Source organism: Vicugna pacos, chromosome 13 (assembly GCF_048564905.1).
Source record: "Vicugna pacos chromosome 13, VicPac4, whole genome shotgun sequence".
NCBI classification, from domain to species: Eukaryota; Metazoa; Chordata; class Mammalia; order Artiodactyla; family Camelidae; genus Vicugna; species Vicugna pacos.
The window spans coordinates 10,988,291-11,013,679 of record NC_132999.1 but is presented as its reverse complement, the minus strand read 5'-3'; the positions used below and the strand labels follow the sequence as shown (position 1 = coordinate 11,013,679).

At 44.0% G+C, this 25,389-nt stretch overlaps 1 protein-coding gene across 1 annotated transcript in view; it reads left to right on the top strand.

The window, feature by feature from the left end:
- AK5 (adenylate kinase 5) overlaps positions 1–25,389 on the top strand; it is a 211,164-nt gene that overhangs the window by 104,798 nt on the left and 80,977 nt on the right. The window contains exons 7-8 of the mRNA XM_006205968.3: positions 8,425–8,515; positions 15,357–15,433. Of these exons, the coding sequence (XP_006206030.2) occupies positions 8,425–8,515; positions 15,357–15,433 (168 nt within the window). The remainder of the gene's footprint in view (positions 1–8,424; positions 8,516–15,356; positions 15,434–25,389) is intronic.

The window sequence follows — 25,389 nt, the reverse complement described above, 5'->3', positions numbered from 1 at the left end:
ATAGAATTTGTTCATCTTATTCTGGAAATCTGTACCCTTTGACTGACATCTCTCAATTTCCCCACCCCTCAGCCCCTGGCAGCCACCATTCTGCTCTCTTGTTTCTGAAGTTTGGCTTTTTATTAAGATGCCACATGGAGTACCTTAATATTACAGTGGCCTATCAAAATGCCAACAGATTCGTGAGCAAAATATTGGACACTTAATATCCGTTTCTGATCTGGGCGTTGCTCAGCCTGAGGATGTCAGCTCTAGGGCTCTACCTGAGCCTGCAAAGTAGGAAAAATCAGCACCTGCAGCCGCATACCCTTCAGCTCAAGAATTGTTCCAGACTCCGTTTCCACCACCAACTTGGATTCTTTAGGCTTTGGCTCTTCTCTTTCATCAGCAACCTTCTGCGTGTCCTAAGGCCGAGCCTCTTCCCTCTTATCATCGTGGGCGGTCTAGCTTTGGATTCCCCCATCCCTTGGGGGGACAGCCAGAGCAAGGAGATCTGGGAAAAGGGTCTGGAATGCTGCCTATCAGTCAGAGGCAGAGCTGAAGCTCAGGGTGGGACTGGGGAGGAGCTGCGGAGCCAAAGCTGTGCCTCAGGCGCTGGGGGATGAGGAGCTAGCTGGGGTGGAACCCAAGCGGCTTCTGCAGGAGGTGCTAGACCAAGACGGACCCCTATCAGAAATCTATCCTCCAAGCCCAGAGAGGCTCTCAGGAGGAGGGTAGACCTACTCTTTCTTTGATTACTGAAAAAGGGTTGGGTGGTAATGAGAGGAGAAAAACAGAATCCATGCTAGGTGCCTTCTGTCCTCTTAAACTAACAGGCAGGGTTATTTGCAGAGAGAAGTTGAGAAGGCTACTGGGGAAGGTACAGCTGGAGCCAGCAGCAGACAGAGAGGCTGAGACACAGCAGCTGGCTTCCCTGTGCAACTGACAGCTCTCAGCTCAGAGACCCCAGGAGAGAGCTCTGTTTGGAGCTGGGAAACCATCTGCCTCTTCCGGTCAACTTTGCCTGTCCTTGCTCCTTCCCGGGCTCCTGGCTGGCCTGCCGGGAGGGTCTCCTGCCAACAGCCACATCCATCTGGCAGGGTACACAGAATCATACAGAGAAAGACAATCACCTACTCTGGCCTCCAAATGGAGAATAAGATCAAGAATATTTGAGTATATTGCCTCTGGATCTGGCTTGGCTTCAGAGGATTCCTAGAGGCCTGTCCTGAGAGTGCTCCTTTAGGACTTGAGCCCTGATTTGTTCTGCAAGAGCCCAGCTAAGATCTAAGGCTTCCCCACCTTCTCAAGGAACTGAGACCTGATCCTGACAGTCTTGGCAGTTCGATGTAGATGAATGTGGATTTGGATCCTGGCTCAACCACCTCCATGACCTTGGACAAGTTATTTAATCTCTGAGGCTCAGTTTTTCAATCTGGGGAGAGTGACACAACTTTTTAATAATATTGTTGGGACTGAATGATAAAGTGTACAAAGAAAACCTCTCACAATGCATGGCACATAATAGATGCTCAAAAAAAATAGTGAAGGTGTCTGGTGCTTTATTTAGCACCCTCTTGTTGTTGAGTGCTGAAGAAGACTCTAAAAATGTCCTCTGAGCTAGTGTAATGAGAGTGATCAAAATTCTCCGGATGTAGCCTTTGTTTCCAGGTCTCTGTAGCAGGATAAGTCAGTCATGATTACATCATTAAGGGTTCAAGTTTGGGAAGAAATTTTTTCATAAAGCATTTCATAAATATTGCAACAATTTTCACTGGAAGATCTTTACTGTGTCGACTATTTCCCAACAACATTTTCCAGATGTTGCCCATAATCTGAAGATCCAGGGAAAATTAAGATTCTGTACAAAAAGCTGAGAGAAGATGAGCCTTGTACTCAAGTTATCCACAACTTTCTAGTGTCCTTGTACTGATCACTTCACATACCAGTCATATCTGGTTTTAGACCTGCTTTCATTCACATTTTGCCCTTATTTCATTCTGTTGAGAAATATGTTCTACACATCTCAGTTCAGCCGGGTCGTACCAGAGGGATTCTGCACATCAAAACATGGGGTTGGTTTGGCTTTCCCAGACAGAATATTGTCCTACTCCATCCCCAGCCAAATCCACTTAGGTGCTTCTCTTTCAAATGTTGTGGTTAATTATGAAGCCCCAGAAACACAGTTCAGCAGAATAATATAAACTGTCATTACTCCATGGCTGATAACTACAGATTTCATTTCAGCTATCACAAGTTTTTTACATTGTTACAATCTTAATGCAAACTCCAATTTTTGTTGGAGAAAAGCAAAGTAACCTAAAGAGAACACCAATCAATCCATTCTTTAGAAAGAAGTCTCTAGACATATGAAAAGATAAACTTGAAGGACCAGTGTTTCCATGTTGAGGGATCTCCAATAGCCATTGGAAGAGAATGTGCTTAACTGAAATCCCTTGCAGGAAACCAGGGACAAATAAAACGTTCAAGAAGCTGGTTTGATGCTCAGAGAACGATGCTTATGGGATACATAAAACTAAGACAATGCTAGTAACAGAGCCAGTTTATTTCCTTCTCAAATGATGAAGCAGAGAGGAAAAAAAGAAAAAATAGGAGATAGACCCAAGTTTAATGAAAGGTGGAATCTGGGAAGGTTGACCTGTTAGTCTCTGTTTTGAATCCATTTAGGATATTTTGTAGACCTAACGTCCCTCGCTAGCAGAAGGAAGAACACAGAAAACCTTGTCTCTGTGGAGAAGATCTGGGCAGCCTGTGGCAGCTTGAAAGTCAGAGCCGAAAGAAAGCAAAACAAGAATTCATTTCTGCCATTAAAATTGCAAACCATCGTTGTTGCTTTCTGCTCAGATGGTGCCTAATTCTGCTCAATCTACTATAATTTCCTTTCCTAGTCTAGATATATTTTGTATGATTTTCAAAGCTGTTACAACATTTGTTTTTCAAATTAAAGCATGTGTTGTGAGTGAACTAGGGAATTTGGTAAGCATCTCATTTGGAAATTTCCCATTGACCTCCCCAGCCCTCTTACATTAAATGACATAAAACAAATGATGCAGACCATGTCCTCTGTGAGTTCTTTCCCTCAGAATAAGAAAGGAGTTTTGTTAACATTGCTGGACATTAAATAACAATCACCAAAAAGATAAAGTGCCCACAGAATTTCAGAGCTGGGAACAATCTCAGGCATCATCTGGTCTAATGGCTCACAATTACATCTGCCCGCTGAAGCATGTATCTGACCCATGAGATCCAAATAAACTGCTATTCCCAGAACCTTCCTCATCATATACCGATGCTACCCTTGTGGTATTATCACTTCTGCTCTCCTTTGTATTTTGAAGTGAACTGCACAGGTTCTTGCAGCTCAAAACCAGAAAGAGACAGAGAGAGGGGCCAGGGAGAGAGGAGGGAGAGAGAGAGAGGGAAGGAGAGGGGAGAGAAAGAAAGAGAGAGAGAGAGAAAGATGGAAAAAAAGAGAGAAAGAGAGGAAGAGAAGAAAGAAAGAAAGGAAGGAAGAAAGGAAGAAAGAAAGAAAGAAAGAAAGAAGAAAGAAAGAAAGAAAGAAAGAAAGAAAGAAAGAAAGAAAGAAAGGAAGGAAGGAAGGAAGGAAGGAAGGAAGGAAGGAAGGAAGGAAGGAAGAAAGAAAGGAAGGAAGGAAGGGAGGAAGGGAGAAAAAGAAAGAAGGAGAAAGAAAGGAAGGAAGGAAGGAAGGGAAAGAAAGGAAGAAAGAAGTAGGTAGATAGGTCAGTCGGTCGGTCGGTTACTGTTACACTGCTGCTTGGGTTTCAAAACACTATTTAGAAACCCAAAAACTGAGAATATGTTGGTGTGGATGAGGGTTTCTCAACTTTGGCACCACTGACATTCTAGCTGGAATAATTCTTTGCTCTGAGGGGCTGTCCTGTGCACTGTAAGACATTTAGCAGCATCCCCAGCCAGTAACCTCCCCTCTGCCAGGTGTGACAACCAAAAATATCTACCAACATTGCCAAGTGCTGGGGAGGGTGGGGGAGGGATGGGCAGAATTATTCCTAGTTGAGAGCCATTGACATGTATGATTTGTGCAAAAACAAGTAGGAAGTGAAATGATGTTTGATGATTGAAAAGCCAGTTCCCCACTCACCATACACACAACCTCTTCAACATTGAATGGCACCGTTTTGTAAACATCTGTATCCACTAAGTGGCAGTTGCTCTGGTAGTCCTCCATCAGAATGCTCTTCAGGGTCTATATGCCACGCTATTTGCCAAACGACTGGAGAGAAGGGTGCCATGCTAGTCCTGCAGCTGCGGAGGTGGGATGTGACAGAACATGAAAGGGAGTCTAGGTTAAGACCTGTGGTCCTGATGCAGGAGTAAATGGGCTGCAGCAGAACTGCGGAAGTTGAGTTGAGTTGGCTGTGTGGGTGTCGTCTCCCTTCCTTGTGGCTCCTTGTTCATCATCCAAACCCTTAGCAGTGGTCAACTGAAGAGTCCACCCAGGACATTGTTGTCCTGTGCTTTGTGCTTTGGTCTGTGCCAGAACTAAACATATCCTTGTTCAGATCAGCTGGAGGATAAAATATCTCCCAGAAAATCTCAAATTCTTTTGTGTTCTTTATTCCACAATCCCCCTAGTTTGACAAAAAATGTGGTGTGGTGTGTGTACACATGTCCAAAGTACAGAAGCAATCAAAGATCTATAGAATATACTCCCAGAGGCTTAGGGAGGGGAAACAAAGGACTGCCATTATGCCAGGCTGTGTGCTGGTGTGTTAAATAGTCCTCACAAAATAGTCCTCTCTTTAGTCCTCACAAAAATCCCATTGCATAGATGCCAAGAACGTGGAAATAAGTCGTTCGAGGTCAGACAGCTGCTACAGGGGGAGCAGAAATTTAAATCAAGCTCTAGCCGAGTTTTAAGCAGCCCAAGCCCAGGTTACAAGCCTCCCCTGACTCACCTGGCCCATGTGCTCTGGGCCTCCGTTGCTTGTTGGATGGGGAGCTGCCCACCGCTGCCCGGACCTGCAGCGTGGCTGAGGACCCCCGCCAGCCTCTTCAGGGTTGAGGGCCGGGCTTCATCGTCCACACCCTGGTGGGAGCCTCTGCAGAGACGGCCCCCAGGCCCAACCAGACCAGACCTACAGGGGTGGGCTCCTTCTAGCTCCTCTAGATCCAGATGCTGTGCCGCTCCCTGGGACGGGGTCTGGCTTCCCAGGGGCCGCCCCAGGGTCTAGGCAACACAGCCAAGAGGCGGGGGCACTTAACTCTACAAAGGGAAAACCTGGACCAATGGAAAGCAGGACACTGAAAAGACACCATATAAATGCCTCTCCCTTCCTCCCCCTCTCAGACTGCTCTGAGATATACTGGTTGCATTTAGCCTTTCTGGAGATGAGCCATGTCTTCTTGTGAAGCAGGGGTCCAGCTCAGTAACATGCCACCTTACATTTGCTTTCCTTCCTTCTTCTTTCAAACTTACTGCCCTGGGGTTACACGCATGCACTCACGCACGCACACACTGCCCCCCATAAAGTGTTAACCTCGAAGTTTTGCCTTTGGCTCTGTTTTCTAGGAAACGATGATTAAAACATAAGTGGATGCTCTTTTATGTGTAAAATGACATGCTACCACCCATCCTTCTAGAGTCCAAGAAAAAAATAAAAACACCCCCCCCAATAGATCTTACCCCTTGCTGATGATAGCTGACAGATGCTTTGAAAGGAGAAAACCAGCCGTGGTGTGTGGGGGTGGGAAGCAGCGCATTAAGATGGTGCCCACTGTGCCTCGGTGGTCTCCTTGTATCTGCCCTAAACACCACCTGCTTTCCTCCCTGTGCTTTTAGACTGTGTCAACACTTACCTGAGCAGCAGGGCTGTACTTGTCTGGCTGTGATGATCATGTCTCCTGGCAGGACAGAAGTCATCAGTCATCCTGAGCTCAAACCCTGGTTCTCCTGCTTGTTAGCTGTTTGACTGGAGAAAGTCAGTTTCCCTGAGTGGATGATTCCTTGCCTGTGTAACAGAAACAAGACGGCCTGCCTCACCTTTCCCATGGGCTGACGTGACCGAGTGAAGGCACTTTGATGCTCCATACGGGTGTGCTTTAGCTGTGTGAGGGGAGGCTAGGGGATAAATTTCTAACTTCGGTTCCTAAATTTCCCTCACTAAAAATAATGAAGCACTTCTGTAGGAAAATATAAAGAAATAAATCACTCAAGTCCTCTTAAGTGTCTTCAAGATAATTACGATTAAAAGCCAAGATAGAATAAGAGAGATTGGACTTTCCCTCCCATGTGAAACAAATAAATTTTTTTTTAAAAAAACAGAAAAAATGTATTAAAAAATGTTTTTTCAAGACACTGGACATCAGACAATGAGGTGATTCCCTGAGAGAAAGGAAACATGCGGTGAGTCCTACTGTCGCCCCAGCTTACTCCTGGAGAGTTTCCAGGCTACAGCGTAGGGAAAAAGAGGCCTTGGGGAGACTGGTGGCCGCCAGGAATTGCGCAGATGGAGCTGGGAGCCCAAGAGACCAAGGTGACCGGAGTTCAGAGGACAGCGTATCAGAGATGCAAGGGATACACAGAGGGAGAACTCTGGAGACCTGCAGAGGGATCCCCTCCAGGATTCAGCAGAGAATTATTCAAGGCATGCATATGAGGAAACTGTCTGAAGCTGAGGAAAAACCACCCAAAAGGATTGGTGGGAACAGTCGCTGGGGCTCACACCGGGCTTGGAAGAGCACCCTTTTCTACCAGTCAGACTGGAAAATTCCTTCATCCACAAGGCACTAGGTAGAGTCTTGCTTCAACAGGGGCAAATAGTTAACCCTAAACTAAACCCTGCTCTGGTCCAGGCCAACCAATCTTAAAGACAAGACCTGAAAAGATCAAGTTGTTTCCAAATAACTAAACTGCATTCCGGAACAAAACTCCAGAATATTTATAGAAATACAAAAACAGCTAGCATCTAACAGGGTCAAATTGTCAATGCCTGGCATCCAGTAAAAAACTTTCCAGGCATGAAAAGAAACAGGAAAATATGTGCCATAATAATGAGGGAAAATCTATCATAGCCAACTCGGAACTGACACCAGAAGTCAGAATTGGTAGAAAGGGATATTAAAAGTTATTATAATTGTATTTCAAGTGTCCAAAGCCTTAAATAAAGATATGAATATTTTAAAGGCTCAAATCAAACATCTAGAGATGAAAACTACAATCTCTGAGATGAAAGATACCCAGGAAGGAATTAATAGTGTAACTATACAATGGAATACTACTCGGCAATGAAAAGGAATGAACTTGATGAATCTCAAAATAATTGTGCTGAATGAAAGAATCCAGACAGAAAGATTGCATGCTGTGAGATTCCTTTTGCATGAAATCCTAGAAGATGCAAAAAGTAATCTCCAGTTACAGAAAACATATCAAGAATAACCTGGTTGCAGGGTAGGGGCAGGAGTAAGAGGAAGGGATACCCAAGGGACACAAGGAAACTTTTGGAGGTGACAGTGATGTTCACTATTTTGATTTTTATGCTGCTTCACGGGTGTATACAAATGTCAAAATGTATCATTTTATGCACTTTAAATGTATGCAATTTATTGTATATTGATTATAACTCAGTAAAGCTATTTGTAAAAACTAAAGAGATAAAATTGTATTTCTAATAACCACCGAACAACTTGGAAAACAGAAGATTTATAAATGTAACCACACTTTTTAGTATTTAAATTTCTGTAAATTTTAGAGAATGGTAAAATAAAGTTTGAAATATGTAATTTTTTGTTACATCTAAATCTATAGTATCTAGAGGGGAGGGTATAGCTCAGTGGTAGAGCACATGCTTAGCATGCCCACGGTCCTGGGTTCAATCCTCAGTCCCTCCATTAAAATGAATAAATGGATAAACCTAATTACCTCCTCTCCAAAATAAATAAATAATAAATCAGCTATGGAGTCTGTAAGGTACCTGTGTGATATAGCATCTTAAGTGTTAGTATGGTATTTAAAATTTGGTTTAAGGGTCCTCTCTTTTTTATTTTTTTAACAGCAAATTAGGAAACCTTTCCCATTGTTGTTTAGAGCTATGTATTTTCATTGGGTAGGGGTGGGGAGATATATTTCAAAACAAAACTAAGGGCCAGAAAGGCACAAGGTAAATTTTAGTTATGGTTTTTTCCAAAGCTCGCTTTAGAAACTAAGAAATTCTACACATTTTCTTACCCATAAGAGACTGTACGTTTCACTCCCTAATAACCTATTTGCTACGACGTCTGGGCTGGAAAAACCCTCTAAGTGTCTGATTAAATACTCAAGAGCTTTAACCCCTGCCGTCCTGCTTCATTAGACATACAGTTGTGTGCTGCATGCTTGTTATATTTTGGGATATTCTTATTTCTGTATTGTCATGCTTTCAACTTGTCTGTCCTGATTTCCCCCAGTTTGATGCCGACCGGGACGAGGATGAGGTATTCTATGACATCAGCATGGCAGTTGACAGCAAGTTATTTCCAAACAAAGAGGCTGCAGCGGGTAAGTCACTGTGTCCTTTGGGCTGCAGGACACCCTGACCCCCTGCCAAGTGTCTGGGGCTTTGTAGTCATGTTGGAGCTCAGCAAACTGCTGTAAGGTTTTAAGGACAATGCTGTCCTCAGAGCTTTATACCTTCAGGTTTAAAAATTAAGGTACAAAACAACATAAAAAAGAAGAACTTGACATCTGGCCCTTATGGTTACTGCCTTTCTTCCAGTTACTGCATGAGCAAATTAGCAGGTGGTCACAATAGAGCATTGCATTTATGTTATTATAATTTTTAAACACTGACCTAATGTATTCTTTGTGCAACAATAGAAGTTACTGTTTCCCCAGGACTCCCTAACTCGTACATGTCTCTCCTGTGCCACCTGGAAAAAGCCTCCCCTTTGATCTGATAGCTGCTTCCGTCCCTGCCCACAGCCCCTGTCGTGACTCTGCCCCGTCTCTCCCTATGTCTAGGAGTTCAATGTTGGACAGTCATGCAGGGTAACCATATCCCGCTCAGAGTTCTAGCCTTGCCCCTTCTCCCACCCTCTCCCTCGGTCAATTCATTGTCCCTCATGGTTTCAACCATCAGTTCAAGTCATCAGTAGATGACTCTTAAATCCTCATCCCAGTCCTGACCTTTCTTCTCAGTGTGGCCTGAGTAAATAAAGACCATAAATTCTGGGCTGTAAAGAAAAATGCTAAACACCAAAACTTTTCAGCCATATTTGAAGCCCACTAAGAGTAGCTTCGAAGAATGGTAGTCTTTCTGGGCAGATCCACAGCGCACAGATGACAGGTGTTAACTCACCCGCCTGATTTTCCAGTGATATTTACCAAAGGATGGCCCATTGCAGGAAAAGATGGAATACTGAGATGCGTGTAAGATCATATAAACAAGAGTAGTGTTGCTGTGGAAAATGCTGTGACACCTGCACTTTTTAAGTTAATATGTTACTTAGAACATTCATTTAGACCTCTAACAACAAATGCCTCTGCAAGACACCCTCAGTTTGCTAACACAGCGGAGCAGAGGAGCTGATTTAAGCTGCCCGTTCTTTAGAACTCCCGGCACAAGTGGCATTTCTCCAAGGTGGCCTGGTCCTGTAGTAACGCAGCTGTGTTGGCTTCTGTGCTGGTCGGTAAATGGTGACCTCATCCTCTCCAAGTCCCCGTGGTGGGGTGCACAAGGCCCGGCCACAGCGGAGCTTTCCAGGGGCGGACTGCTTCCTTTCTGCAACTCTGGGCTTGTGAACAGAGGAGCCAGTGCCCACAGCCCCCACGCCCCCGTCTCCCTTCCACACCCAAGACCCCTGAAAATCTGGTTCTGCTCCAGCCTGAAAGTAAGCCAGCTCTGCATGTGACAGCCCTGGTGAGTGATGTGAACTGGAGGGCCTGGGGTAAACTAGAAATAACCCCACCTTCCCTACAGGAGGCGGCCACTTCACAGCCCCGGGCTACTGCTGCCGTTAGGGGAGAGGCCAGTGTCTCTGGCTCCTCTCTTTCAAGAGAAAACAGAAAACCTGCATCGGCAAGTGTAATCTCGGTGACTCACTCAGGCCGACAAGTCACGTCCGGGGCCTCTGCTCTGTGATTCAGTCCCCAGGTTCTGTCCCTCCCTTCTCTCTGATCCTCTCTCTTTGCAGAATCTCAGCTGCCCTACGGCTCCCGTATCACCTCCATGTGAATAGCTTCAAATTCTTTTAAATTTTTTTTGCACAAAAATTGTATCTCTTCAAGATGTATCACATGCTGATTTGACTAGTGAAGTGATTACCCAGCTCAGCTAATTCACACGCTTTCTCTTCACATAGTTACCGTTTTTCTGTGTGTGATGAATGAGCACCTGGAACATATTCTCTTAGCACATCTCCAACATTCATCACGTATTGTTACCTGTCGTCACCGTGCTACACCGGGGCTCTGGGCTTATTCTTCCTATGTAACTGCAGCGCTGGACCCTTTAGCCAACGTCTCCCCATGTCCCCGCTGTGTGCCCATGGTAACCACCAGTCTACTGTCTGCCTCTGTGCATCTGACTTTTTCAGGTTCCACATGTAAGTGAGATCGCGCAGTTTTTCCCTTTTAAGAGGAAAAGTGTCTCTGCCCTCACAGCCCACGGTCCTATGGGGTCCGGGCCACGTTCTCCACTAGCCAAGGCTTTGACATCACTGGCTGGCCTTTTACTTCATTCCTATCCCCTTCCGTCTGTCATGAATCCTGTTACTGCCATGGGGATCCTCCCAGAAGGCAGCCTTGATCACTCTGCCTCTTGACAAAAAAAAAAAAAACCTTCAATGACCTTCCTGCAGACTGAGCACCAACGTCCTTAAGGTGAGAAAAATATCCAGGATGCAGTGGTCCTGTTCCCGGCACAGCGTCACTCCTCCCCTGCCGCATACCCTCCTACAGCTCCTCGAATGCTTCAGGTACCTTCCTGCCTCCCGCCATGTGCACAGGTTACTTGGACCTGCTTGTCTCCATCTATATCCCTCTACTCTCTCAACTCCTACTTCCGTCTTTCACCTGGTCAGATCCTACTTTGTATCTCAGTTTAAATGTGATGTCCCCAAGGAGGCATTCGCAGACCCCATTCCAGACCCAGTAGTGCCTTGCCCTTTTCCTGCAGGACATTCATCACAGCTATGATTATACGATCAAGTATATGAACATTCGCTAATCATCAATTCCCACATTAGATGCAAGCTTTCTCGGGGACAGAGCATACGTGAGTGTCTGTCTGATACCCAGTGCGATGACACATAAGCCATTTCTCATCCAGCTGGCCGCTTCAGCTGGGCTACTCCCCTGAATACCCAGACTCACAGCCACACTGAATTTTCTTTGGCTCCAGAGCAGAGTGTGCATTTGCTTGCTTGCATGTCATAGAATGCCATCCCCCGAATGTCCGCACCCTGTCTGCAGTGTCTCCTCCTCCCTGGAGCCCTCCAGTAATACTTCTACAGAGCCATCTGGCTACAGCATTCAATCTCTCTCGCCCCGGTTTGCTCATCCTTTCTTAAGGATGCTGTTAGTGCTACCTCATAGGATTGCTGTGACCAGTAAATGGCTTATCTGTATAAAGTGTGTGGCTGTCACCCTGAAAAGGCTGTCTATAAGTTGGTATCTTTGCTGAGGGTTTGAGGGGTCGCAAGGAGACACCACATCTTATGCAACACATTTCCCCAGTTTCCTAGGTCACCTTCTACTCTCTTCTCCCTCTTCCTCCCTTCCACAACCTGTATCGTGGAGTAACTGAGAAATTCTCCGCTTCCCTTCTCACCCAGCACAGGCCACCAACACCCAGATCCCTCCAGGAGCTCCCTTCTAATCCCAAATACTGTCAGGATATCTTCCCAGAGATATGCAGTGCTCTTCTTCAAAGGAATGCTAATGCAACCTGCTGCTAACCCTTTCCACTCCTGCTGGAATTAGAGCTGGATTCTCCGTCCCTAATGCCTCAGACACTTAGGAGGGATTTCATGTTTGTGAAGTGAATGAATAAGACTGAGATCCACAAAAGTAAAATGTATATGCCCTTTTATGCATTTTTCAGTCATTCACAAATATGTATCGAATGCATGGAATTTCTAAGTTTTGTTTTTAGATTCAGATATGAAGTGCGGCCCCACCTAAAGCTGTTTCCAGTTTAGTGGCAGCGACAGGGCAAGGGAGAGACCGCTTTGCCTTTCCTCACAGAAGGGCAGGAGATGCACCTGTTAGAGGAGCCCTGTCTGCAGGCGCCCATCCCCGCCCTGGAAGCCCCGCCTTGCGGGAGTGTCCCTTTACTTGGGACTCAAAGTGGGACAAGGACTTTCCTAAAACTTCAGAATGAAGGTCCACAAGGAGGAAAAAAGTCTGTAACAGCGTCCCAGAAAGCAGTATGGTTAGCCTTCCTGTACCTCCGAAGCCAGTTTGTATCATCTTCCTGCTTAAATTTAAAGAGACAACCTGAAAATAATATTTCCACAGAGCACTCTGCTTCTAAGGCTGGCGACACGGAGTGCCCCCGTGGGGTTCTAGTTCAGCTCATGACTTTCTCTGTTATCTATAGGAAAGATATTTTTAAATATGAAAAAAATCAAGAAATTCAAAATAGGGGGAAATGAAGGCAGTACTATCATTTTTTCAAAATGTCCTGCTTCTGCTGTCTTTTCTGGGTAACAAGATCATTGCCATTGTTTTATGTGTTAAATTGTCCAGTGAAAGATGGCGAAAAATGTGTACATATGGCGGTATTTACCTCCGTATTCTGAACGTCAAACCTTAGGCTATTATTAAAGGTTCCATTTTCAGCAAACCAAGCAACCGATACTAAAAGAAAATGAAAGTTATTCAATCATCATCTGAGCCGATAATGCCATCCTTTGTCTGTTGCCTTCCTTCTATGATCTGTTAGTACTGTTGCCAAGAGCAACAATATGTCAAGAAATTCCATCCCTTGATGATACAATAAAATTTCTGTTGAAAGCGTTTTATTAGGAAAGTCAATCTCTTCTTCCTAAGAAGCACGAGTTGTTGGTTTTTAAACCAAGACCTCTTGATTCTTTCATTCTACTATTGCTGAAGTTAGTTTTCTAATAACCTTGTTCCATTTTCAAATATTAATGTGCACTATTTCTGTGAACTGGGTTGTTTAAGAGCTCTTCACATTGTCCGTTATTAAAACAACCAAAAGAACAGTTTCTGATTAAATAAGTAGGACACAGGAACGGAAACAGCTATATGTTTAATAAGATCTCCGTGTTCCGATCACGCTGCGCACTCCACGTGAGTCACTCTGAATTCTGAGGGGAGGGTATCATCTGAGTGCCTGTCACCATGTCCACTAGTCAGGGGTGGATAATATTCATACTGTGGAAGTGATGGAAGCTAATTAACTTCGGCGATGCCTCTGATGACGCTGTCAGTAGCAGCCACCTTGTCACAGGCTGGAGTGACTCTCCTTTGGCTTTTTGTTCTTCCATTTCCACAGCCGCCCATGACCCCCCTCATTATCAGCCACTCACTGTTCCTCCCTTTCTCAGAATGTAGGCGAGGCGGCACACGCCTCCGGGTCCTGTCCTGCAGGGCCCTGTAATGAAAGACCACCGGTACATGGCCATTTGGATTACGCCTGCTTGGAACTTGGAGTCAGCGGGACGTGTTCGAGGTGGGAGCTCGGACTCCCGCCTTGACCTCGCCTGCTTTCTACAGGACCGTGGCCAAGTTATATAACTTCCCCACGGCTCATTTTCCTCTTTTCTAAAATGACAGGGTGGGAGTCGGTGAAATACTAAATTCTAAAATGTCTGTGTTCTTATAAGAGAGAACTGTGTGTTTTACTTCTGACATCTTTACTGCCTCAGTACACATAGGCAAAGTGATCTTCAAACTGGGCTCTGAGACGTCAGGTACTTTCATACAAATTTATGAAAAATTTTATTTGAAAAATACCAAAAGCCCAAAGATAGAAAAATCATACATGTACAATTCCTCTACTTAAAAACATACGTGTAAAATTGAAGTTTCCATTTCACCCCACTGGTCTCTCTGTATTAATAGCATGTGGTGCAGAGTCCTCCCAACCGCTCTAACGAGCACCTCAACCCCGGAGTTGCCACGGGCGTCACCAAGAATTGTGCAGTATACGTTTATGCACTAGACATGGCAGCTCTACGGTTACTTTTCCAAAATGGTTTGACAGGTCAAGTATCTCCATTTTGAAAATCTTTATCATCCTTAAAAAGTTTTTAATGACGCAGACACAAGGAACAATGATGTTACTGCTTAATACTTGGGAACACGTGCTAGTACTTAGTTTGTTAAACGGCAGGGGTAGTGATGAGAAGAAAAGAGAAAAAAAAAACGGAAGAGAAGAAAACAGACTGTGGGGACATACCTTGGTTCTCTTTTTGGAGGAAGGTATGAAAGCAGCATCTCTGTGAGAGGTCCATGTCTGACAAGTGTGTGAGATGCTTGACATTTAAAAAAGAAATCCATCTTCATCACATATTACTCGTTGCATATTCTGAATAAGAGTTATTTGGCAAAGGCACGTGTCCAGTGAAGCGTGGAGTGTTTCGGGGGTGCCTGGCACTCTGTGGGCAGCACTGAAGGCTGCCTCTCTGGCTAGTTAGGGAATATGTATTTCCCAGCAGGAGAGAGCCCTTAGATGAGGGTGATCAATCAGTTGTTCTTCAGGGACCCCATTATGGAAATCACTGGTTTAAATCTCAGCCTTGGGGATTCATGGGCAAGCAATTCACTGTAACCTGTAGTACCCTGGGGGAAAAACTCTGCGTTAATACATTAAGTTAACCTGATTTTTCTCATCTTCAGGGACTCAGGTAATCCAAGGCTGGAGGAAAAATTTCTCGAGTTCTCATGGAGTGAGCAAACTCAGCCCCTCTTTTTTTCTGGAAACCCCTTGCTCTGCTCCCACTCTGTATTTCACACCCTCACCTGGTGTTCCTTCTTCCTCAGTTACTGCCACACAGTCCTAAACCACTTCTCCTCCTGGACAGCCCTTCCACACCCTCGCAGTCCAGGCTCGTAGACTAGCTCCTGTGGAGCACCCCACCTCCGTCAGCTCCTCCACTGCTAGTCAGAATCAGTAGCCTTTCCTTTCCGGTTTCTGAGCTTCACTGCTGACAGATCAGTCGACAAGATCATCTTCTTCTTAAGGGTGGAGACGGTGTCCAGAGTATCTGCATTTCCCATCTGCAAGCCAAACAGTGCCTGGCCGATGGGAAGAGTCTAGAAATATTTGATGCGATCATAAGGACAGTATGGAAACCTGGTGGGAGGCTGCTTGCTTTAGAAACGTACACAGACAGCCTCCATCAGGTAATCTTTGTTTTCTGAACCTTAGGTTCAGGTGACCTTGATTCTTCGATGATGTTGGACACTGGAGAGATCATTGATACAGGATCTGATTATGAAGATCAGGTAATTAAAATCTAAAAATGTTTCTGTTTAAATGTTTTTAATTTTAGTCTTTCTAAATGTTTCATGAAAATTGGAGTTATTAATCATTCTGTGAAATGTTTCCAGGTAACTAATAACATTGTCCATGATAAATCATAGTAGCTCATAGCTTTTATTCACTAACTTTGGCCCTTTAGGCCTCCTGTATCCACAGACTCAAAATGGCAATTAACTGAGGAAAGATCTGTGGTCGAGAGTTACATGAGATAGAAGTGAGGTTACGTGAGGTTCCCTTGCCCAGGAATTTGCCTGTGTCTTGATCCCTTTCCAATAACAAACTGACAGTATTAACTACGCATTGACTACAGGCTCAGGGACCTGCTTTTCTCTTCCTAATCTTTGAAAGGGACTAATGACCAAGGACAGCATAGCCAAGAAGTTAAAGGTATTTTCTATTTGAATAAAACCAAAGAAACGTATCTGGCTCATTTTCCTCTCGGCAAAGGAACTCTTCCTACTGCTATGTTTTAATGATCCAAAATAGTTGGCAAATGTTCCCATTCTCCAGTTAGGCTGTGTTTTTTAAAAAGAACAATGTCTGAAACTTCCTTCCACCTCTCAACAGTGCTCTTCTGCAGTGGCTGAAAGCCAAGTGAACATGTTCATCTGGGGTTTTTTTCACCCATTTTCAACTAACACATGTCATGAGTAAAGCAGATAAATCTGACCAGTGTCCAGATGTAATGGCTGTCTCTCCGTTTCATGTACGTGTTCAGAAGCTATTTTCATGAGCATTAAGTTTCTTCTATTATATCACAAAGCAAGGAGAAGACATTGGCAAGTATTTAAAAATATTTTTAGTGTTTATTAAGCACTTTGTACATAGTAAACGTTGCGCTAACTTCCTTAACTTGATTATCTCGCTAATTCTTCACGACATCTCTCGGAAATAGGAATTACTGTCTTTATCTCCCAGATACGAGAATGAAGTCTCCAAGAGTAATTTGCCCAGAGTTACACAGATGGTTTCACAGTGAAGTGAGCTTCGGTCACCTTCCCTAACACACACATCTCCACCTCCCATCCTGACCTCCAAAGACAAGCCATTCAGTGGTGCATTTTGGGAGCCTTTTCAGTTGCTAACCCTTAAGACCCCAGCAGAGGCAAATGCCAGATAATCACTATGAAAAGTGAGCTCATCATCCAAAATTACAGACCACACAAAGAAATGACTCATAACAAGAAATCCAGCTGATTAAACAAATGGAAGGGCTCACACGCCAAAGACTAGAGATAACAGAAGAGTTGGAAAGAAATCTTAATATAGGAATATTTAAAATATCCAAAGAGATAAAGAGAAGATTAGAAACCATGAAACAAGTGCAGGAGACAATGGAAAGGAAAAGGCAGGAAGGAAAAGGGGGGATGAAATAGAAATCCTAAGCACAAAAACATTGTCATTGTAATAAAAATTCAATTAACGAGTTGAAGAATAGACTAGACACAGCTGAAAAGATAATGGTAGAGCTGAGGAAATTGCCTCAGAATAAAACAGAGGGCTAAATCATTGTCAAATATAAGAAAGAACTTAGGAGACACTGAGGATAGAATTATTTGTTCAACCTGCTCTGAAAGGAGTTCCAGAAGGAGAAGGTGGAGGGGATGGAGCAGAGCTGCATTATAGCAGATGATGATTGAGAATATTACAGAGATGAGAGAAGACAAGTCCCCATATTGAAGGAACACATCTAGTCCTGAGCAGGATAAAAAAATTCTTTACCTATTCTTTTCTTGTTTAGTCATTCAACAAATATTAATAGAGCACCTACTGTGTGTCAGGTACTGTTCAGTCACTTGGAATATCTAACTATATAATTCAGGCAAGGAACTTTCATCCTGATGGGGAAGACAGATAGTAAACAATAAACATAATATAGTCATAAATTAATAACTCAGTAAATTCTCACTCAGAAATAAAAAATAATAAAATAATGCCATTTGCAGCAACATGGATGGACCTGGAAACCATCATTCTAAGTGAAATAAGCCAGAAAGAAAGAGGATAACACCATATGATATCAATTATATGTGGAATCCACAAAAAAAAGACAAATGAGCTTATTTACAAAACAGAAACAGACTCACAGACGTAGAAAATTAGGGGAAGGGGGTGGAAAGGGATAAACTGGGAGTTCAAGATTTGCAGATACTAACTATTATATTTTAAATAGATAAACAACAAGTTTATACTGTATAGCACAGGGAATAATATTCAATATCTTGTACTAACCTACACTGAAAAAGAATATGAAAATGCATATGTGTATGTATATGTATGACTGAAACATTATGCTGTACACCAGAAATTGACACATTATAAACTGACTCTACTTCAATAAAAAAAAATTTTTTTAGTGGGGAGGGTATAGCTCAAGTGATAGAGTGCTTGCTTAGCATGCATGAGGTCCTGGGTTCAATCCCCAATACCATCAAAAAACTAACTAAATAAACAAACCTAATTACCTCCTCTCTGTTAAAAAATTTTTTTATTGTTTTAGTTTTAAAAAACAAAATAAATAAATGAGTAAATTCTCTAGACTGGTAAGTTCTATGAGAAGAAAAAAATGTAGAACTGGGTAGGAGGATTAGGAATGCTGGGGTGGGGGACAGATTACAGTATTAAATAAGATAGGCAGTATGAACTAGGATGGCCTCATTAAAGAGGTGAGATTTGAGCAAAGACTTGGCATGTAGCGTAAAACATCAGAACACAGAAAACAAAATAAAATATTAAAAGTGAAAAGGCACAAAGGCACAGCAATTTGGGGGGCAGCAGATTAAACTGAAGCAAGTGCTGCATGTATTGAGTACCTACTATGAGCTAGAGACACTGTGTTCTATGGTTTACGTGCATTATTGCTAATCTCTACAATAACTCAAGAAGGCAGCTCTGTTTATCCCCAATTTACAGCTGAGAAAACTGAAGCTCATACAAGTTCAGTGACTTCCCAAGACTACACCGGTGACAAGCTGTAGACCCAGAAATCAAACTATGATCAGCCTGGCACCAAAATCTCGTTTATACTTTCACCACTCCAAACAAAGCCACTGTCAAAGTCACTGGTAGTCTATCACCAATTCCAGTTAATACTTTTTAAGTTATCTTTCTTGACCTTGGCTGCCTTTGATTCAGCACGCTTTTACTGTAAAGGGCCAGGCAGTAAATATTTAAGGCTTTGGGAGCCATAACATCTTCGTTGCAATTACTCAGACCTGTCGTTGCGGTGCAGAAGTGGCTGCGACTACACTTAAACAGGAGTACGGCCGAGTCTGAGTAGAGCTTCATTTATGGACACTGAAATTTGAATTCCACATGTTTGCATGTGATTTATTTCAACTATTTAAAAATGTGAAAGCCATTCTTAACTGAGAGGCTGAACACAAACAGGCAGCAGAGTGGATCTGACCTGAGGACCGCGGCTTGCTGACTGCAGTTCTAAACCAGCCCCCTTCTTGACACTCTCCTCTCCATTAGCTTCTAGTATTTCTACATTATTTAATACTGTTCTAAGTGCTTCACGTATTACCTCATTTTTATCCTGAGACAATTACATGAGATTGATATTATTATCCCCATTTTACTGTTAAGGGAACTGAGGCACAGAGATGTTAAGCAGTTTACTTAAGGTCACACAGCTGGCAAGAGGTAAAGACAGAATTCAAACACAGGCGTCTGACTGCAGAGCCAGGATCAGGAGAGACAGGTGCGGCTCTGCGATGGTAACAGATAAAACTCAGAATCTGAGTGCTTTCCTTCCAGAGGTCCTTTAGCATGTGACTTCCAAAGAGACCATGGATGGGAAGGAAAAAAGCATGGGGAAAGGAGACCCACTCTTAACTGCACTTTACCTCACCCCACAATCATTTTATGTCCCCAGTCGCTGGCTCTCCCTACATGCAGAGGCTGGAAAATGGAACTTACTTATGTGTCCAGGAAGGGAGAAATGGGTTTAGGGAGTATCAGGCCAGCCTGAGCCACAAAGCTCTTGCCCCTCCCCTGCAATGTGTTCTCTCTCTCACAGTCCTCGTCCTTCTTGGTTTACTCATCCTTGGTTTCCTTGCTGAGCTCCTCTCCATTGGTCCATTCTGTCAGTTGGGTGCCTCCCAGCATCCTGGCCATGGTCCCTTCACTCCGCCCTGCACACGTTCTCCTTTGAGAAGCTGGACCACAGCCGTGATTTCCGCTTTACTCGGAGCTCGCTGGTGAGCTTCCAATGCCTATGTCTGCCTGCTAAGCAGCACTGGTTGTATTTCCCCTGTGCATCTCAAACTCTACACATCCAAAACTGAACTCGCCATCTTCCCCCACAAAAGCTGTTCTTCCTCCTGTTTTTGTGAATTTCTATGAATGACAGCACCATCCTCCCAGCTGTCCAAGCCGGAGACAAGGGTGTCTTCTTAGCCTCCCTCCTTTTTCCTCTCTCCCTGCATCAGTTGGATCAAGAAGCTGGTCAGTTCTGTGCAGGCATCACTCCCTCCCTCTGCAGTTCCACTGTCACTGCCCTGGTCCACACCCTCATCCTTCGTCCCCAGGACCACTGACACAGTCTTCTAACCAGTCTCTCTTCCCCAGGCTCCTCACCCATCAAAATCATCTTGCTGAAAAGCGAAGCCAATCATCACAGTCCATTGCTCAAAACTCTTCTTGGTTCTTCACTGATGTCAGAATTAAATTGGAACCTCTTGTCATAATACATGGGAATTTTCAAATTACAGTCTGACCCCATCCCTCCCTCCCTCCCCAAACTCATCCCTTGCCAATCACCAAAACACACGGAATGCTCCAGCCACATCCATCCATTTGCAGTTCCTCCCAAGTGGGTTGTGCTTTGCACAATCTCTTTCCTCTACATGGAAGCTTCCACAACCCCAGAACCCCTATGCCAGACAACCCCTACTCATGCTCCATCAGGACCACCCTTCTCTTTGACTAAGCACTTCTCATTGCACATTTGATTCACCTTCTTGGGGGACTATGAGACCCAGTGTTACAATAACCCCCTGCATTGCAGGGACTGGGTTCTACTCTCCTGCCACTCAACCTAGCACACAGCGTGTGCTCAATAAATGTCCATTTTTTAAGCCAATAAAATGATTTCTCGTTCTTCTACTTAATATGTAACTTTTTGATAGCTTGCTGACTCTTGCTAACTCTTTGAGCTGGGGTTTCCTCTTCTAGAAAACAATGAGGGTCACCTCACTTAGAAGTATTGTTGTGACATGGATGGACCTGGGGATCATCATTCTGAGTCAAGTAAGCCAGAAAGAGAAAAAAAAAATACCGTATGATATCACTTATATGTGGAATCTTTTAAAAATGACACAAATAAACTTATTTACAAAACAGAAACAGACTCACAGACATAGAAAAACAAACCTATGGTTACCGGGGTGGGTGGGGAGGGGGTGGGAAGGGATAAATTGAGAGTTTGAGATTTGCAGATACTACTATATATAAAATAGATAAGCAACAAGTTCATCCTGTATAGTGCAGGGAACTATTTTCAATATCTTGTAGTGACTTATACTGAAAAAAATATGGAAAGGAGTGTATGTATGTATATGTATGACTGAAACATTATGCTGTACATCAGAAATTGACAAAGCTTTGTAAACTAGCTATACTTCAATTTAAAAAGTTAAAGAAATGCAACTTGAATAAAGGGGAAAAAAGAAGTATCGTTGCAAGAAGTAGGGAGAGCAAGGTGCCTCGTATGGAGCAAACGCTCCATAAACGTGAACCCCTTTCTTCCCTCCCTCAGACTCAACTTAGGCAGAACTTTTCCATGCCTTTCTGTAGCTGAGAGAGGCCACCACCCTTTCAGTTAAGTGAATGCTAGTAGAGCACTTAAGATTTTCAATCTGGCATGTGGGAGTGTAAAAGTTACCACTATCCTCACAAGCGAAAAGCTGGACAAACTAAAATCTCTCTTCTTAGAAGTGAGGTCACAGGGCAAACTACTGCAGCCAGAACTGGAGAGACAGACAGGCCGGCTCAGAATCACGACTTACCAGAGCAGAAACCCATGAGCAGGAACCTCCACAAGAACCAGGAGAGCCCGGGAAAGAAAACCTAAACTCTAAGTGATGAATTGCTGGAGACTCAGTGTGGGCAAGTCTGAGGATAAAAAAATCCAGGGGCATCCAGTCATGGGGTCCCCACACTTTTGTGGGTTTTACCTCCTGGAGCTCTACCAGAGCCTCACAGGGAATATCAGAGAAAAATCTCCTCATACTTCCAGCAGGTGGAGGAGAAAAAAGAATTTCTGGAGGAAGACAAGACTGGATCTGGGAAGTCCAGTGGGAACTGCAGAGGTCCAGACAAGAGGTCATGGATGGTACCTTACACCAGAGTCGGGGAGGAGAGGGACAGAAAGGGATGTATTTGAGAGGTACTTGTGGAGTAAAATCAACAGGACTTCGTGCTGGAGTAGATATGAGAGCCAGCGGGGGGTGAGCTGTGGAATACGATGCCTGAGTTTTTCACTTGTACAGCTGGGTGGGCAGTAGTGACATTCACTAAGAACACTAAGAAAACACCAATTCCATAAGAAAAGAGCATGAGTGTAATTTTAGACACACTGAGTCCAAAGGGCTTTAATGCACCCAAGTAGAAAATTCAAGTGAAGAATTAAATATATAGGTCTGGTTTTAGAGGAAAGATCTGGACTGGAAATACAAATTTCTGAACTTCTGAACATAAGTAGACCTTGAAGCTGTGAGTGGAGATGAGATACTCATAGAATAGAGGACAGAACTGAGAAGCAAAGAGGGTCTAAAGCTGAGCACTGAGGAAATTTAAAGGCTGGGTAGAGGGAGACCAGGCAGCAAAAAAGATACAAAGGAAGTTGTTAGAGAGATAGGAAGAACGGCAGCAGAACGTGGTGTTCTAAAAGCCAAGGAAAACAGTATTTCAAGAAGCAGAGTGTCAAATGCTGATAAGAGGATTAGAAAAAGAGGGAATGGAAAGTGACCATTGCATATGGAACCATGGAGGAAATTGTTGACCTTACAAAGAGCTTTTGGGGGATGCTGGCTTGTTTGTTTGTAATGGAGACATTTGGACATAGGAAGGATCCACTCACTCGTGAGACAGAGAATATACAAGAGAGGAATATATACTCTGAAAGCAGAAGGACTGAGTTCTAAAGCACAGGTGGAGGGACGGGCCTTAGGACAGAAGAGCGAGCACACATGGGTTATAACAGAACGAGCACCAGTCAGATGGGAGTGTAGGCTTGTATGTTTAATGGTGAGAAGTTGATGAGTTGCTGTCAGATGACTTCCAGAGGCAAAGCCATCTGTTGAGAGTCTAAGATTTGAAGCGAGGAGGGACTGAAATGTTGCAAAATCCAGCAAAGAATGGACAAAGGAAACACAGCAGGACTGGACTCGCATATAAAGTCCAAGAGCCCATTTGATGTTAGTGCCTGGAAATTAGTTTTAACCACTTGATCCTTTTCACCTTTTTCCATTTATTTAGCAGATGTTTGGTGGGTGTCCCATAGGTGCCAGACGCTCTTCTAGGTACTGAAGATTCAGAGGCCTGTGGAGCTTCCATGGGGCACAGAGGCTGTCCATGGTTCACTTCACTCAGTGATGGAGTTTCACCAAATACGTGCCTCAAAGAGAGCAGAGCAGAGCATTAGGAAGGGCGTGTACGGGAGGGCGGACCAAGGGCAGGAAGGGAAGTGGACAGAGGATGGTTAGGGGGCAAAGCCCAGGAGGACTAGAAGCACATTTGACTTCTTTAAAAATGTAACTTTATGTTACCAATAGGAATTGGCTCTTTATTCAAAAGAATGTTTGATCCTAACAATCCTGCAAGGATCATTTCAAATCTTACTTCTTCTTCCTTGAGACCTTCTCTGATAATTAAACATTCATCTCTTGCCTGCCCCACTGAGCACCCGATGCACCTGAAGCTTGTACCCTAAGTCTCAGCGCTTGATTCTGTGTAATTTCATATTTCACTACATTCTGCTTCGTGTTCCTCCCTGATTGCCTCCTCCATGAATCCATGATGAGAAAGAGCGTGGACTGTGAAGCTGGACCGACCTAGTTCAGATTCAGGGCTGCACCTGTGGGTTGGTTGCAAGTTACTTCTTCAAGCCTGAGTTTCTTCATCTGTAAAAATGGACATAACACCTTGCAGGCTCTTTGGGTTAAAAGAGACGATCCATGTAGAAGCACCTGGCACAGTAGACCATCCAGTAAATGTCTCCTTTTCCTTCCCTCCTTCTCCAGAGGGAGGACCCCATCTTGTACTTCTTTTATGGCTGCTACACTGTGACAGGGACACGGTCAGGATCAAAATAGACTCACTGAATAAAATCATCATGGCACATTCCCTGATCAGAACAGACAGGCTTTACTGGTGGTTGGGGGTGTGTGTGTGTGTGTGTTTTAAGTGAATTTCCATAGTGATATTCAGCTTCTAAATCAAGAAATATTACACTAAGCCCAGTACCTGTGTTAGGTTGTATTTGTAAAGTTGGCTTAAGATGGGGCCATTCCCAAAGCTGTATCTTTCAGCAGCACAGCACTGATCATAATGTGGAGACGTACCGCGTTGCGAGCTGACACCCTGAGTCCTGTTCTGATGGGTAAGTCAAGTTGTTGTGACAAGTCCTGCAAGGACTGACTGCAGCTGGGAAGCTGGAGCGGCCAGGTGACTGCTCAGCTCTGCAGGAAGCATCTGTCCTTGGTAGTGAAGATTGTTGGTGATCTGTTGGAAAGGTGACAGCAGGGACTTTGGAGAGGGAGGGGGACCGAGGTCCGAAAGATGTAAGGCTAGCCTTCCCCAAACACGGAAACAAAGTCCCTGCCGCAGGTTTAGGCGGCCGGCCCTTCCTGACCGTCCCCGCTGGCCTTGGGCAGTCTGGAGCTAAGTGATTCTGTAAGAAGAAAGACAAGTCCCGTTCTTAAACCTCATAAATTATATAAGGATGTATTTTATTTTGACCGTTCTTCACTGCAAAGTCAGGGGTGTCCTTCATGTTTTCGGTATCGATACTAAACATCAAACAGTGACATTATATCACTTCAGTTACCAGCTTTGAGCCAGGAGTTCAATACATTTCCACACTCGGAGACGTTAAAGTAAATGCCTCCACACAGCACACATCTGGTGTGCCCCATCCCAGGACTCTAGGAGAAATCTTTGCAGAAGGAAATGAAAACTAGAATTTTTTTAGTTCAAAGCAGTAGGATATAGTCCAGGGGTCAAAAACCTATGGAAGACGGACCAGTAGAGACTGTTTGCTTTTCTCTTTTCAAAAACCCTATTAGTCTTGTCAGGCAGGTTTTATGATTAATCTCACGGGCTCCTGTAGCATCTTATGAACTGGAATAACCTCGAATGTCCTGCCATTTTAAAGTAAAATGAAAATGTGATAACAGAAGAGCATGACTGCATAATAAGGAAGAGGAAATAGAACTCCTGTGGGACCTGTCGTCAGATGTGCCTTGGAGCCTTAAAAGACAGGAGACTGTTGTTAATGGGAAACCAAATAACCTTCTGGGATTATTACATATTTACAGAAGTAAGGTTGGGGAGGGTGCTCAAAAACCTGGGCGTCGGTGGCCAAGGAGCAGAGTTACCATTGTCCACCTACTGGTGAATTATCATTCTTTTTCTGCGGGGTTTTGGGAATTTTCGTGTTGGATCTACGGTTTTATTAAGGGTGGTGGTTGCAGCTCAGCAAGCTAAGACCCTCAGGCTTACGGTCCTGGATAGATTTGAGTTCTGGTTCTACCATGTAGTGGCTTTGTGATGTTGACACATCCACTTCCTTCCCTGTGCCTCAGTTTCCAAATCTATAAAATGAAGAAAATAATGTGAAGATTCAAGAGCTGATTTCTATCAAGGCATTCGATCAGATATGAAGCACTCTATACGTAGTAGTTCTAGAAAC